Below are 16619 nucleotides of genomic sequence, written 5' to 3'. Positions count from 1 at the left end.
GCATACATTTTTCCAGCACTACTTTATCTGTGCTCATCTGTTCCTTTTCCAGAGGCTTATCCTCTTTTTCTACATAGACCTCTTTAGTGCAGTAATCCTTTGGGCAACATTTACTAACATTTTCAGATCCACTGGCCAATATTTCTTCTGTAAAGCTGAGTTCAGTAACTAAAGATGGACTTTTTTCAGAATTCCCTTTGTTATTATCTACAGAAATATTATTTGCAATAAGACTAGAATCTTTTGTAGTGACTTCTGACTTTTCAAATTGATCTTTCATCTCTGAAATTTGTACTATAAGCACTTCTTTGTCACATACATTTACATTATTTTGGGGGGTTAGCTGTGTTGTTTCTGTAACCTGCTCTTCTTTTAATTTGTTATTTAAAATGGTCTCCGCTATGACCCCATTTTCAAGTTGATCTGCTTTATTTTCTGGCTCTGCATATTTTTCCTCATAGGTAATATAATAGGATGGCTGATCATCACGGGGCTCACTGGACTCAATCCCTGGTGCCTCAATTTGCACAGAGGCCTCAGGTTTCCTCTCTGGCACATTCCCTATGATACTTTGACCGAGATCAGTAGTTGCTGTATCGATAGAGCTTTCCTTTACAGGCATGTTATCTACCGTATCTACATTTGATGGTAGTACGAGCTCTTCAGATTGTTTCTCTGTAGTCTGACTTACATTGGACTCTGTCATTTTGATCTCTGTGGCTGGTTCTGATGTCTCAGTGGATTGTGGCTCTATTTCTTTTCCTGAAATGGCTTCCATGTCACTAACCAGAAGGGTCTGAATGACATTATCAATTATAGGTGCTTCCTGGCTGATATCAGGCTCTGTTTCAAATGTATTAGCATATTCTGTCTTTTGGACCTGGCACTGTTCTGGCTCACTGTTCTCTGTATTCTGTACCTCTGTTTGGTCCTCAGTTTCAGGCTGTTTTACAGCTGACCCTTTAACATCTGCTGTTTCTTTTAAAACATGAGGTAAAGGAGGGGCATCTTCCTTAACTAATTGCTTGATTATAGTTGCTGCTCCCACTGTGTTCTCATTCAGGGTGCCACGTGCTTGTTGTTCTTTGCTCTCTTCTGGTACTACCTGTGTGCTCTTCGGTACTGCCTCTGCTGTAACCCCTTGTTCTGCATTTGTTTTTTTGATATCTTTAGCATCAACTTTGGCTGAGACTGGCTCAGACTTGTCAGCTGGGGCCTGAGTTATGCTGGGCATCCATGTTAGCCCTTTGGTGGGGATGGCAGTGGCAGTAGGTGCAGGAGAGGAGGGGGTGGAGGATGCAGCATGGGCTGGGGAGGAGGGAGGGGTGGGTTCGTGTTTGGCTGGCAGCTTGGATGGAGAAGGAGGAGGTGGCATATCCCCAAGTTGCCCAGAGAGAGCCCTTTGGGTCTGACAGTTTAGGCAGAGCCATTCTTTCTGCAAAAAAGGAATAATAGCAGATTTGAGATGAAGTTTTGAAAGTTAAGGTGCTACAATACATTTCCCGCCTCTAAAGATTTACCATGTATCAAAACACATTTAACTAATAAACCTTTAATAGTACAGCAGAGGATAACTCACTCTATTTCTGAAGAGCTTTTTAAATGTATGTGACCTAAAAGATTGTTCATTTATTATTAATAGTAATGGGATGAACCTTTATCAGTTCGATGCCAGAAAAACCTGTTCAGCAAAAACTGCACCCCAACCATTAACAGATGCTAGTGAATATATGAAGTGAATGCATATACATTTCTATGTGTGGAGGTGTATTGGTCTTTATTTTTAGGGCTAATTGTGAAGTAAAACAAGCTAAAAGATTAAGCAGCTTTGAGCAGTGCTGTGTGGATATACTGTATGGTATTCCTCCAACTCACAAAAGTAGGCTACACAAAATTATCTATTTACAAACAATTAAATCTGCAAGCAAACACTTTGGAAAATGCAATAAAGAAAATGTGGTCTTTAGTTGTTCACAGAAACTAGCATCCTTTCAGCATAATTTACTAGAGAGATGACATGGGGAAAAATTCCATCCCCCACTTAAACTGTGATTGAGATTTGAACACAGCTCAATTAAAACAAACAACTGTTTTATAATGGCTGTTTCCACGATATTCCAGCCCACAGGAATTAATTAAGATTTCACAAATGTATTTTCCAAAGAAAAACACTGGAGCTGCTGAAAGCTACAAAAATAAATTTACTGAAACTTGTGATGTCAAGCAGAGCACTCCATGACACTGGATGCACCACAAATGGTAACGTCAGAGATTAATATTACATGTTAGTGGGGGATGCAGATGCCACATGCAGGCAGTCCTCTCATGAGGAATCATGCCCCACTGGCTGACGTAAATTCAGAGCGATCTATGTTAGGCTTCAGTTCTGAGGCATACTTAGCTACTTTTTGGTTCTCCAGTGGCTTTGCTGTAGGGTTTAGTCTAAATCTAGAGGATCCCTGTTCCATGCGAGGGCAGAGACACTCTGAGATGGATATTTCATACCACACACAAGTTGTATGGCAAGACCAATTATTGCATTTGGTGTGCAAGGACAGAGTTCAAGGACAAAGACACACGATCTTAATGAAACCCTATAAGATGAAAGAGGGATGTGCTTGTAACCTTATGAAAGGTACGTGTATTTCAACAATATGCATCAGGTACATCAGAAGAGAAGGAAATATTATCCTTCCTAAGGAAAAAATGGCCAACAACTACAAATCAAGGAAATAAGTAAAACAAAAATGTAAAGACTTTTAAACAGTCTTGTCAAACACTGCAGTAAAGTTCCCTGAATTGCATTACTGCCAATAATTATAATGATGAGCAAAAACAGATGTCTGATCTCACTTCTAATACAGCTTGAAACTGAAACTTGGACTTGAAAATGAAAGCTGCGCAAAACTTCTTTCTATGCAATTCATCAGCAACAAAGCGATCCGCCCATGTACCATATAACAAATGACAAGATCAGATAGAGGCAATGTAGACTTAGAACCGAATAAAAAAAAACGAATCTATTTGACTCACAGGCTATCGACTTCCATTATAACATGAAACATCAATTCAGTGATTTTATTCAATCTCTGACCACTAACAGCTAATCACCTCTGCATGATCTGCCTAGCATACTCATGTATTTCAAAAAGCATTAAGATTTACTAGCCTCACAAACAGAGGCATTAAATCCAGCAGACTCAGAGGTGAAGAGACTGGAACTGATGCGAAATAATGAGAGTTCAGGCAGTCACGTGATTTGTGGCTTGGGCTGAAAACACCGCTTGTCTTCTCACCACTCATTCTTTCATACTTGCTGAGTTTGCAGACAGGAATATCAGACAGAGCAACATTAAGTTTTTTATGACGGCCTATATAATCTATGCCAGACTTCTTTAGAGCATCTCAGGTTGCTGATAAGGGATTGTATCTGAGATTTATTACAGATAATTTGAAAAGGAAATTTTCCACAAAGAGAAAAAAGGGTATAGAAAAAATTGCATGTTAATGGAACAGTCCATTTTAATTTCGTAACTTTTTCAGTGGAAATTTATCTCATGAAGTGAGAGAAAAAAAAGAGCAGTATTTGTGAAAAAGAAAATTCCAAAAAGCACAGTAGGAAAAAAAGCATCGCATCCTTCCGTCCTTCTGAAAGAAAACCATCTCTCATTTTTATTGTGATACCATTCAAAGAGGGATTTTAGCTTCTTGATTTCAAAATGTTTTCTTACATACATTTAAACTCTTTCTTCTGTTGGACATTATCTGAATTGAAGTTTCTGTTTCTGTCAATCAGGAAAACTGTGCTTTATAATCCCTATCCAATGTGCACAGATGGGTGTGCTTACTCTCAAAGCCAGAATGTGTGTATGTGTGAAATCTGTCAATAAAGGTGTGAAACTGAGCTAAATTTACTAAAAGCCCAAAGAATGCCACAGACTTATTTCACTAATGCAACACATTCACCTACAAACCTACCATATTAATTTTCCATCAAATTTTTTTTCTTTACAGTTTTTTTTACCAATGTAAGATAATAATAATAATAATAATAATAATAATAATAAAACATTACTATGGCAATACTTTCAATCAAATACTTTCCAAACCCTTGTCATTTTAATTTTTGGTGTCAATTTTACCACAATTTTACTGAAGTGACACAAAAACTGTATTTTGGTAGAAGCACTGGTTACCAAGGTAAATGTTTAAAAGGCTAGTAATGTAGGATTATCAAAACTATAGCAAGTATACTTTAAGTATATGTAGATTTAGATACACAGAATACGCCTTTTTATTTAATAAAAAAATTCAAATGTGACCAAATTAAGTCAAACTGTTTTCAACTTCTGTCATAAGCCCACAATATGCAAACAAATAGGAAGTCACATTTTCTCAATAACCTTTCCACACACTTCCTCCTCCAAATTCTAATATCATTCACCACCTCCTCTCTCACTTTCAATGCTCTTTTTTTCTCTCCTCCTCTCACATCCACCACCCCTCTTCCTCTCCTTATTAGCTAGCTACAGTAGGTCTGTGTGAAGTTCAAATTTCCTGTAAGACTGCACCATACTGATTTCCTGGTGGTGCCTGCACCGTTAAAATGTGCCAGTTTTCATTGTAATAAGTGTATGATGTTAACAACACATTAAGGGATACACATAAAAAATTGAGTCAGCATAACAAGTGTATCTCTCAGTGGTGAGATTGCTGTCTTTGTTCACTTGGTTTAGAGCTTGGTTTAATGGAAAGGGTGCCTAGTGGCACTCTCTCTCAATCATGCACACAAAAAACACCTTCAAACCTAAAAATATGACTGCTTTCAAAACATCAGGAACAGGATGGCATGTGGTGGACACTGCAGGAATGAGAGCCTTTTGAGCTCAAATGAAAACACACACAGTCCCATACATGTCTATAAAAGCTTGCTGCCACAAAGAGGAACATCTCCCCTCTGATGTCCTGCAGTCATTCTTGGCTCTGCCTCTACCACTCTTTTGCCACTTTGGCTATTTTTGCCTCAATGTACAAGAGAGTACAGAGACACAGCTTTGACTGCGAGCCAGACAGAAAGGTAGAATAAAACACAGATAGACTGGACAATTTAAGTTACACTGTATGATTAAGCCAAGAATAAATTATGAATATTTGAAACTCCAGATAAAACAAATATTTGTTGCCTCAGAGTGACAGGACATTCACATGGACACATCGTCCTGTAGATTAAGAGACTCTGTGGTGTTATTAAGAAATGCAGGCTTGAAATCACAAGATTGCTAAAGATAAACAAAGCAAACATCATAATTAAACAGACAGGCGGACAGATCTCCATGGCGATGGAAGGCACACAGAAACACACGTCTGTACACATTAAGTGATCAAAGACGGCACTGTAGCTATGGGAACAGAACAAGCAGACAGAGGACAGCTGAGTAGCTCTTTAAAACGGATATGAAGTGTTCGAGCTGAAGTATTTGGAAGAATGAAGGAGTTTAACTTCTCATTTCTAGGCAAAACTGTGAACAGACGTCCAAAATTTGGGAGGAACATGTCCTAAATACATCATTAAATTTTAACTACATTTTAAAAAACTATCATAATACAATCAAAGAATCAAAAGACAAACCATTTTGGTGACACCTTTTTATACACACATTAACACTGTTTTTCACCACAACAATTATGTAGATAATATTTTGTGAAAATTTAGCAAAATACTGTATTTATATAAAAATACTGCTTTATAACTAAGACAGAGGAGTCTGTTGTTTTATGTCAAATGTGTTAAAATGTAATTTCCACCACAGAATGCCATTCAACACAATAAATACTCATAATCTGAATAAAATAAAAACACAAAATTTGAAATGCGGTCAAAATGACATAGTAGTGGAAAGTTTAAGCTTTTTTTTTTAAAAACATTTAATATGTTTTAGAGGCAGAGAAAGCAAACACATTTTGATGAAGGGGACAAAATAAATATTTTTGGTAACACTTTATTTAAGGCTTTTATATATAATGCATTAAAAAAAGTAGTTTTAATGCATTAATTATGCCTTGCAATGCACCTTATAATGCATTTGTACAATCTCATGTAACCACAGTTAACACATTGTAACATTTATCAATTTATTGTTACACTATGCATTTTAAATGTGGTTATAATTATTTACGACAATATATAATGTATTACAATACACATTATGAATAATTATAATGCAATATAGCCTTTAATAACCCTTTATAATGCTTTATACATAAAGGCTTAAAATAAAATGTCACCACATTTTTTTCTTTGGAATAATTTGCAATGATGAATCATACACATTGAGACTAGGAACACATATTTTAAAAGTAAATTATGATTTAATTTTGACTTGGATGCAAAAGTGAAATGCATATTGATAATATTATTCTATGTTGAAATGCATCCTTCTTTATTAAAGCTGAATAAAATTAGGTCAAAAACAGAATGCGATCACGCCTGCTCTGCAGCTATAGAGAGACAGTACAATAGCAGGAAGCAGTTCTGGCTGCTAGATGCTCAGATTTAGGGAGGTGGTTGATTATGTAAAACTGTGGAGTTCTGCTCTGAGGGAGGCCATGCAGTGCTGTACCTGACCCCGTGCTGGAAATACTGAGAAAGGGGAGTCAACTAAATCTATTACACTGGTGGAGTGGGAGGTGGATGGGTCACAGTGAGCGTGATTGTGTGGGCAAAACCTTGGAGAATAGAGGCATGGCAAAAGACAAACAACATGCACTTGATTTCATGTTACACTGGGCTGTCTGTGACTGTATGCACGGAATTAATGGGTCATCTTTGAGGTGGGGGTGCTCTGTGGGGAGGGATGACACATCAGGTGGCTGGCAAGTGACTCAAAGCCTAAGGCAGATGGCCAACCAAAAAAAAAAAAAAAAAAAAAACACAGAAAGTGTGCATTCTAATCCCTGGTCCAGTTCTCTGTGGGACTGTTGTGAAACTGTCAACACTGTGCCACACAGAAAAAGCATCACACCTGATTTGTCCAACAATGCCTACCTCATTAGCGATTAAAGGACGATGTTAAATTGCTTATCAGCTAAAATGACGTGCAACTAAATGCAGTCCTGCCAATTATGAATTTGGACAACTAAAAACATTGATATAATAGTTAAACAAAAGAATCTGATTAGAGTCCGCGGATACAACTAAATGTCCTGGGTTATACTGTCAAGATAAAGGAGTTTTTCATGTTTAGAAGTTAATTTTTATCAACCGCACTGGTAGCATCATATTTATTTTCATAAAAATATATAAGTATATGCATGTAAATATTTTCAAAATATAAACATGCGTGTGTGTGTTTATTTATATATACATAATAAATATACACAGTGCACACACATATTATGTAAAGAAGTTTATTTTGGATGCGATTAATCATGCGTGATTAATCGTTTGACAGCCCTAGTTTAAATAAATAGAGCATGTTAGATTCTGGGCATATACTTAAATGCTTTGTGTTTTATATTATACACAGTCTGTGATTGTCGTGGGGAACATTTCCTGCCTTCTTCAAAACAACCAGTGAGAAATACAAAGAATGAAGATGAAGAAAGAACAGAGACAGAATGGGAGTTATTGGAGATTCTAATTCAAGTCATTTAAATCCATGGAGGAGGATGGAATGAGGTAGAGGATCAGCGCCACAAGTAATTCCAGTCACATGAGTAAGTGAAAAATCTGATGGAGAAGGTGTGTTGCCACTGGAGAGATAGGTAAGAGAAACAATGAATAGAAATGGAGACAATCTTTGAAAGATAAAGTGTGTCATATTAAATCCTTGTACATATTGAGAGACTTTAAAATATGGCCCTACAGTGGCCTTTAGAAAAACTCAGCTGTTGCCCTTTAAATCCTGTTAGCTCAAACAGATTACTACACAAACTCTCACACTCGCCCCACATTGTCACAGTAGCACAAGTAGTGTTAAAATCTCACAGGAAGAGAGAAAAAAACTAAATCTAATCTCAAGTGAGGATGTTCTTGGAATGGAAGCTCTTCAGCACTGATCCTGATAACGCAATTTTGTATGGCCTTGAGCCTTTTTGATCAGGATGATCTGATGAATAAACAACACACTGCAAAAGCATGTAGTCTCATGCATTAACGTTTACTATACACTCTTAAAAATAAAGGTGCTTCAAAAGGTTCTTTTACTGATGCCATAGAATAGGGGTAGCGAACTACATTCTGGAGAGCCACAGCCCTGCAGAGTTCAGCTCCAACCCTAATTCTCTAATCTTCTAATTCTAATATCTCACCTGCCTGTAGCTTGCTTGTAACCATTCAGATCTTGATTAGCTTGTTCAGGTGTGTTTGATTAGGGTTGAAGCAAACTCTGCAGGGCTGTGGCTCCGACGTTCGCCACCCCTGTCATAGAATAACTATTTTTGGTTCCTCAAAGAACCATTCAGTCAAAGTCTCTTTAAAGAACCATCTCTTTCTTACCTTTTTATAATCTGAAGAACCTTCTTTCGGAACAAAGAACCTTTTGTGAAACAGAAAGGTTCTTCAGATGTTTAAGGTTCTTAATAGAACAATTTAGACAAAAAGTTTCTTCTATGGCATCATGAAACACCTTCATTTTTATGAGTGTAATAAGGCCTGTCTGCAGTTAAAAATGACAGGACTGTCTCTGCTTTCCGTTCTGGTCTAAGCTAAATGAGGATCAGTGTTGTCAGCCATCTTGGTAGGGTACTCTTGACAGTATAATAAGTGAAGTCATTGGCTGTACCATGTTAAGTAGAAACCAGACGCACAAGCTCAGGCTAATCTGCTTGGAAAACCTGAAATAGACACACGGGATTACAGAGAGAATGAGCAACCTGGTGTACAAACCCTTGATCAAACACAGGGGGTGTTTTACATGTGAGAGCCATCAAAGGCCGCGGCGCGGAGGTCAAAGCATGTCAGCTTAGCATAACCTGTTCATATGGATGGAAGAACACGTGAAGTACCCTTGAGGAATGTAATAATTTGTTTAAAGACGTGCTCTCACTTGGAATAAAAATTCTTGTTGCAAAGAACTATACAAAAATTAACTATTTACCACATCTACCACTATTTAGTGAGCAGAAAAAAAATTTCATACACAAAAAAAAACCATGCACTGTATAATAATGTGGACTGTGTTTATTCTGCAGTAACTGATCTGGTTACCAATTTAATTCAGTGGCATCTTTCCATATGAAAAACACTGAAAATGTGTATGTTGGAGTACAAAACTTCGAATGAATACATTTAAATTATCATAATCATTGTCACATACACTTAAATAAATAAAAATTAAATAAAACACAGACACACACACACACACACAAATTGTGAGATCTGATACAGCTCCAGGAAGACAACTTTGTGTCCCATAGGAGATAATTATTAGCTATGAGTCACACAGGCAGTTAACCTCACCGGACAGACTGATGTTGACACACCGGTCTGCATGCAAGTGTTGCTCTACACAGCCAAATCATGAAGAGCTAAAACATTTTTGCAACTTTATCATATCTTTGACATTTCCAGGTATCCAAGACAGTAGGAACCCTGTTATTGGCTACAAAACATTATAATTTAGTAGGTAATTATAAAATATATAGTAACTAATTATAGAACCTATTAATCAACAAAATTCCTCGAGGTCTAGATCCTTCATCTAGGCAACCCATGCTAATATGAATCATAAAATGACAGTAAATTTTATGCATAATAAACATAATAAAGTTTTTACCATTTTTATAGATCACCTAAAATTCATTCTTCATGAGGGTGAGTAAATGACATCATTTTAATTTTTAGATGAACACTCCTCTCAAATATATTCCTTTGCTCATTTTTAAAAACATTAAAACATACCTCCTATACCTTCTGAGTTCACTAAAAAGCAAAGTCTAATTTCCAACAGGAAGTTAGTTGGTAAGTCATCTGAAATGGGATCAGACTATGAGTGCAGAGACATTCTTAAACACATAGACTCTAAAAGGCTCAGAGTGCATTGGATAACACAGTGAAGTGTCAAGCTTTTTAAGTAAACAGGGACAGGAATGATGAGACTTAGGTATAATGCAACAGAACAATAAAAACTTCAAAGAGCAACGGCAAAAGGCCATTCTCCAGAGAAATGCTTGAAACGTAGATCACACAAAACCCATTGTAAATCACACCTTTGATCACCATAAAAAAGGAGCACATACAGTATGCACACCTCAAAAATTGACCAAAATAAAAAAAAACTGATGACTCATCTTGTTCACAGACACGTATAAAAATTATTGTCCAATAAAATGCCCTCTGGAATAAGCATGTCCCATCCTCCTAAATTATGTACACCACCTGCCTACGACAAGCTAATGTAAGAAGCATAAATAGTCTCTTAGTGTTGCCAGCAGTGATGAAAAAACTAAAAGCTACAGACAGCTAAAAACAGAACAAGCTCTTTGAGGTGTTCTGGCCCAACTTCCTGTTTTAATAGGAAATACACCAATAAATTAAGGTAAAGAATTGCTCAAAAATACTTTAACAAAGAGCTGCAGCAGAACTCTTACCTCTGAGAGATGTGGAGTGGGGTTGAATCCACAGAGGTTGCACACAGTCTTCTGGCACTCTGTACAGGTGCTATAGTTAGGTGACTCTCCTGATCCAATGTTCAGCTTCACTTTACAGAGTGGACAGCAGGACTGGGCCTCAGAGCCTGAAATTGGAGTTGGAGGCTCCTTTACTTCTGTCGATTTTGGAGGGGGCATGTCCGCTGATGTTTTTCCTTCAGCAGCTGTAGGTTCTGGAGAGGCTGTGTCTTTGGAATAAGCAGGTGGTGTGTCAGGAGGTGACTCTGAGCCTGAGTCAGGGAGGGATCCGGGAGGGGAGTCTGCTTCAGACCCAATGGGGGAATCAGGGGGCGATCCTGGAGGAGATTCTGGGGGAGACTTTGAATCCTCCCCGGAAATGAGATTGGTGGCAGAGCTCAGGATGGAAGAGCCAAAACCGAACATCTTTCCAGACACGCTCTCGGCAGGCTGAGAACTTGCTGGCATAGGTTTAGCCGACTCAGTGAGACCACTGAACCCACTGAAGAGTTTTCCAGTGACCGACTCGCTGGCCTGAGCAGTAGAACCGACCTGAGGTTTGGACGACCCACCAAATCCACCAAAGAGTTTTCCTGCGACTGACTCGGTAGCCTGGGCACCTGCAGAGGGTTTTGTCACCTCTGTCAATCCTCCCAGACCAAATCCTCCAAAAAAGCCCCCTCCATCTTGTTTTGGAGTAGTTTTTGCAGGAGAAGGCTGAGGACTACCTTTTGGGCTCTGTGAAGGTTTTTGAAGAGGTGGTGGCTGCCCACGCTTGGCCCCTAGTTGTCCAGACTGAGGTCCCTGCTGTGGTCCAGATTTTGGTGTAGTTGGAGGAGTACTTCCTTTCCCAGTATCAGCAATACTCTGTTGTTTGGTCAGCATTGGGGGCTTCTTCCCTGGCTCATCCTTAGAGGGAGACCCAGAAGGTGGCTCCTTCCTTTGTGGGTCGGGAGGTGCAGAACCCTGCTTGGGGGGCTGTTTCATCATTGGAGGTCCAGGAGGCTCCATGCCCCCCACTGCCCTCTGCATCTGACAGTTCAGACACAACCATTCCTTACCCTGTTGTAACAAACAGAGAAAGTCAAGGCACAGGAACACTGATGCTGCAATTACCATTTTTATAAGAATATTGATTTGCATTATCTCAAGCTCATTAGAAAATAGCAATCACAATATTTTAATTTATATAGCCAGCCACTCAACAGAAACAACCAGTATGCAACATATTAATTTGTGGAGAACTTGCTGTTATCATTTATTCTTTGTAATCCTTTATTCTTATTGGATTGATTAGTTAGCTCTGAAAGTCATGAATTTCTGATTTAATTATATGAATAACATTTAATTTACTTTTATTATTGGTTCATTTATTGTAATGCACACTTTAAAATCCTTTAGAAAACAAGTTTAACACTCTACACTCATCACTGTGTGAGTAATACTGTTATTCTCTCTAACATGGACCAGGAATAATGCCAAACGTCTGTATAATCACTGCCTTTATAACTGATGAATGTAGTTTCTAAACACACTGAATAACAACTTCCTCCACTTCCTGTCTGGCTGATGTAAGTGACCTTGATAATCTTCCACCTTCTGTGCCAATATTTTCCTCCCAAACTCATGGATGAGAGGAATTAGTGCAAGCAGCATTTTAGGCAGAACCAAAGAAGGGTTATTAAAACAAAACCCTGCACCTTTAATGAATACATATGAACTGATTTTGCTGATGTCTTCAAAGAAATACTAGAATAATAGTGCCTTGTACATTGTGTACAAAAAGCTGACAATATATGCCACTCTTATCTATATCTAGGTAAAAAGTGAGACCAGTGCGAGATCTAGGTGAATGTTTTAGTGAAGGCAGCAGATATGTCTCTTACCGCTGAGTCTGGTGGACTGAAGCCGCACAGGCTGCACACCTGCTGTTTGCACTGAGTGCATGTGTTATAGTTGGGTGGCTGGTCTTTAGCCTGCAGATTCAGATCTGTAGAATTACAAAGAGGACACATTGCTTTCCCTTGAGCCCCCAGCCCAGGTTTACCCTGCGGTTGAGGTCCACTGGGTTTTGCTGTAACCCCTGTACCAGGCTTCCCAGGCCCTTGTTGTTGGGGGCCTGGTCCTCCAGGTCTGGGTCCTTGCTGTTGAGGTCCTGGTCCACCAGGTTTAGGTCCCTGCTGTTGGGGTCCTGGTCCACCAGGTTTAGGTCCCTGCTGTTGGGCTCCTGGTCCCCCAGGTCTGGGTCCCTGTTGAGGTCCTGGTCCACCAGGTTTAGGTGCCTGTTGTTCGGGTCCGGGTCCCCCAGGTTTAGGTCCCTGTTTGGGTCCTGGTCCCCCATGTCTATGTCCCTGCTGTTGGGTTGCTGGTCCCCCAGGTTTGGGTCCTTGTTGAGGTCCTGGTCCACTAGGTTTTGGTCCTTGTTGTTGGGGAACAGGACCTCCAGGTTTACCTCCAGGCCCCTGTCCTTTAGGTGGACCTTGCTGAGGTGGCTTACCCCCTTGCTGAGGAGGACCCTTCCCTGCTCCACTCTGTGGGCCAGGAGGCTTTCCTTCCTGCTTTGCAGGCGCCTCTTCCTCATCATCACCAAACAAACTAAACTTTGGGATGCTGGCAGAGGAGACAGCAGAAGAGACCGCACTCAGGGGGTTGGCCCCACTCAAGAAGCCAGATGAGAACATGCCAGTTCGTGGTTGTTCTGGGTCTTTGGGCTCCTGCCGGAAACGTGACTCAAGGAGGCTGAGTGAGGAGGGGCTCCGTCCAGGCTTTGGCTTGGGAGGTGGCCCCTCTCCAAATGCATCTACAGTCCGACTTTTACTGAGACCTGCTGGGACCCTGGTGCCACCAGCTTGAGTCTCTGGTGGCCTATGGAGTGAACAAACATAAGGTCAACTTCACATTCATTAGCCTCAAGTCAACGTAGATTTTGAAAAATATGTGATTAACTGAAATGTACTTCATTTACTTAATAGCTATAGTGGATAAAATCCAAAAATACATTTCAAAGGCCACTGCAAATTACTCAGACAATCAAATCAAAAGCAAAATTCATGCAGCAGAAAAAATGTACATCTAAAATGGGCTCCGCGGTCACAAAGCAAGACAAACAAGATTGAGACGTATCCACAATACATATGAAGTCTATTACTACTGTCAGTGAACAATATTTAAATAGTTTATTCATTCTAAGAGACTGCAGCAACAAAACACACAGAATAATTCAAAAACAAAGTTAACTGTCAATGTATTCATCACAATTTAATGTGACAGAAAATAAATATAAAGGCTAACTAAGCATGCACCAGAACTTAAAGCCCCCAAAAGGCCCAAAACTCAAATTATATACCTATGGTTACCTATAACCTTTATACTGTGGTCAAAATTTTAACAAACATATTTGAGTTTCTCAGTTATGATATTAAAGTTCCCATGCCAGAATACTGCTCTCTTGGTTATTAGTGCTTTAATAAATAGGGTTGTCCTGCATTTGGGCTATAAGGCTATTTAGCGCATCTTAATACAAAGAGAAAGCGCCTCTCATGTAAGAAGACAGAGATTGTCACAAGGCAACCCGGCATTTTTCCTTTAGTGCATTTGTCCATTGTTATCTAGTTACAAAAGCCTGATGTCAGTTTTTACATCTGCAAAGTTTCTCTATACTAAGTTATTCTAGTGATGCCAACTGAGGGGGAAAAAGTGTAATTACTTATCAAAATATGATAATTTTATTTATTAAAAATAAAGACTAATTTAAAATAACATTTCTTAGTTTTTGGCCCATTTTCACCATAATTAATTTAAGTGTATTTTGTTAGCTCAATGGCTGTTCAGCACAGCATCTTAAACGGTTAGTCGTTCTCATGAGCGTTATTTTACATATATTTGATCGTCCTGTCATTCAGCCTCCCATAAAAGATCATCACGCCACGTCCAATATTCGTATTGTTTCTGATCGAGCGGCGCTCTTCACTTAGGCATCGCTTCAAGCGTTTCAGCACCACGGACAGCGAACAATATATGATATGACTGTAGCACAGTTCTTGTTTTCAGGTGTAATTTTATACGCACGCTCTCCAAAAATAAGCAATAGCGATCAATGAGCATGATGGCATTTGTGCTTGCGGTGCTATATTTAGTCATATTAATATTTAAACCCCCTCCCCCATTTGCGCTTGGGCAAAAATAACATATTTACGCCTAAGCAGCTTTAAAGACACAATTCAATTAGCTTACGAATGAGATCATGTCAAAGTTTATGTCGATCGAGTGCTTTCTAGTGATCGAATTGTCATAGACTTGTGTTATTCTCAGGCAGTGTTTTCCAAATCTGCTCATGACATCACCTACACAGCCCATGAGAGGAAGATGGAGTGTGCATGGAGAACGCAACGGATATCTGGATACATAGAGAACGGATATTTGTCAGCATGGATTCATATTTTCATACAAGGAAACTCTTATTTTTAATTCAATCTATAACCGTGGTGTCTTGCATGGATTGAATAAGGTGGTTTAAAGAAAACTACATTCATTAAAATACTATGCACATCCACTGTGCACATACAGTGCCCCACCATATTAAAAATGATGATACTAATTATAAAAAATGCGTTTCGTTCAAATCAGCGGTAGGTTCTACCGATATGTATAGTTATAAAACAGAAGTGCTCTAAGGAGGTACTGAATTGCAATCATATGCATGGCTGAAATTTTGGCCGGATTAAATATCTAGCTATAAAACGGCCGTAGACATGCAGCAAGAGCGTGAATGGGTGTGATCATGTTTTGCATCGGTGCTGCTGTCGTGATGTGACAACCTGCAGTGCCCTGATCAAAACACAAGCACATCTTAGACGCGTCCTACAAAAGAGCTCGGGCACTGAAGGTACGGACATCATCATCGTGATTACGGCATAGATTTATAGACACTTCAACTTGCCTGGACTGCGCTTTGGCCATAGCGGCCACAAACTGCTTTCTTTCCTCCTCAGATAGATTACTGAGGTCTGCCTCCACCCCAGCGGGCATCTGGATGAAGCCACCCTTCCCATCAAGTGCGAGTCCCGCTGGTAATCCAGCGAATGCCCCTTCGCCGCCTTCTTGGCTCGCTTCGTTCCCCATGATCGACCCCTTTTCCCTTTTAACCCCCCTCCCTCCAGCTAATTACGCGGCGATACGGCTCTTAATGTCCGGAATAAGGCAACGGCGTCGGTACCCGCGGTTGTCTTGGATGCATGACGTTTTATTTCTCCATTTCAGTCGAGGGTCTCTGTGCGATAAAACGCATCCCGAGAGCAGAGCCTCTCCGTGCGGGTGTAGTAGGTCTAGAGTTGTGCGCCTCCCTCCTCCATCCATCCAACGCGCATGTCCCGCCCCTCACAGGTGATCACAAGACGTCGCCGTTGAAATAAAAAATTAATTAAAGGGACAAAGCGCCTAATAACAAATCGTCTCATATCATATTTACAATGTTTATTTTGCATTCAAGCCGAGCCAATAATTCCCTAATTAACAAACCGATTTGGTGGAGAGCAGCTGGTTTTGTAGTAACAAAAACTGGAACACTTTGCATTACGGAAAGCATGTTACACACAGGCCTGTAAATATGTTTAATTAGGTAGTTGACAGGTTACATATCCATTAACTTTTTTTCTAATATGAAGATTTTTTGTTAATTTATAGACAGGAAAAACCTAAACCTAAAACCTAAACCTAACCTTGTTATACATGCAAGATCTCACTACCTTTTCTTCCCTTACCCTTTCTTCAGACAAAATGTAAAACTTTATAAAAAAAATGGACTCACCCCCAGGCTATCTTCCTCAAGCAGATTTGGAGAAATTTAGCGCTGTATCTTTTGAATTTAAATAAGTAATGGTTAAAAGTAAAAATGATGTTAAATTGGATTTGTTTCTAATCGCTTAACAAGACATTAACTGGTGGATTGGAACTGTGTGTATTGTTGTTATGTTTTTATCAGCTGATTCCACTGGATCCACTGGTGAACAAGT

The 16619-nt window shown here is 39.4% G+C and overlaps 1 protein-coding gene across 8 annotated transcripts in view; it reads right to left on the bottom strand.

Moving 5' to 3' along the window:
- The window catches only part of LOC132105671 (protein piccolo-like), a 44205-nt gene extending 28256 nt beyond the window's left edge, over positions 1–15949 (bottom strand). For 4 of the 8 annotated variants that reach the window (XM_059510954.1, XM_059510953.1, XM_059510955.1 and 1 more), the window contains exons 1-4: positions 15548–15949; positions 12495–13473; positions 10591–11670; positions 1106–1435 (exon numbers count right to left, since the gene is read on the bottom strand). In XM_059510954.1, coding sequence (XP_059366937.1) covers positions 1106–1435; positions 10591–11670; positions 12495–13473; positions 15548–15729 — 2571 coding nt within the window. In that variant the 5' untranslated portion in view covers positions 15730–15949. The remainder of the gene's footprint in view (positions 1–1105; positions 1436–10590; positions 11671–12494; positions 13474–15547) is intronic. The other 4 variants (XM_059510952.1, XM_059510958.1, XM_059510959.1 and 1 more) reach the window with 1 other exon arrangement.
- Positions 15950–16619: the final 670 nt, after the last annotated feature.

This window comes from Carassius carassius, chromosome 26, assembly GCF_963082965.1.
Source record: "Carassius carassius chromosome 26, fCarCar2.1, whole genome shotgun sequence".
Classification (NCBI taxonomy): domain Eukaryota; kingdom Metazoa; phylum Chordata; class Actinopteri; order Cypriniformes; family Cyprinidae; genus Carassius; species Carassius carassius.
This window is presented reverse-complemented; position numbering and strand designations above follow the sequence as displayed.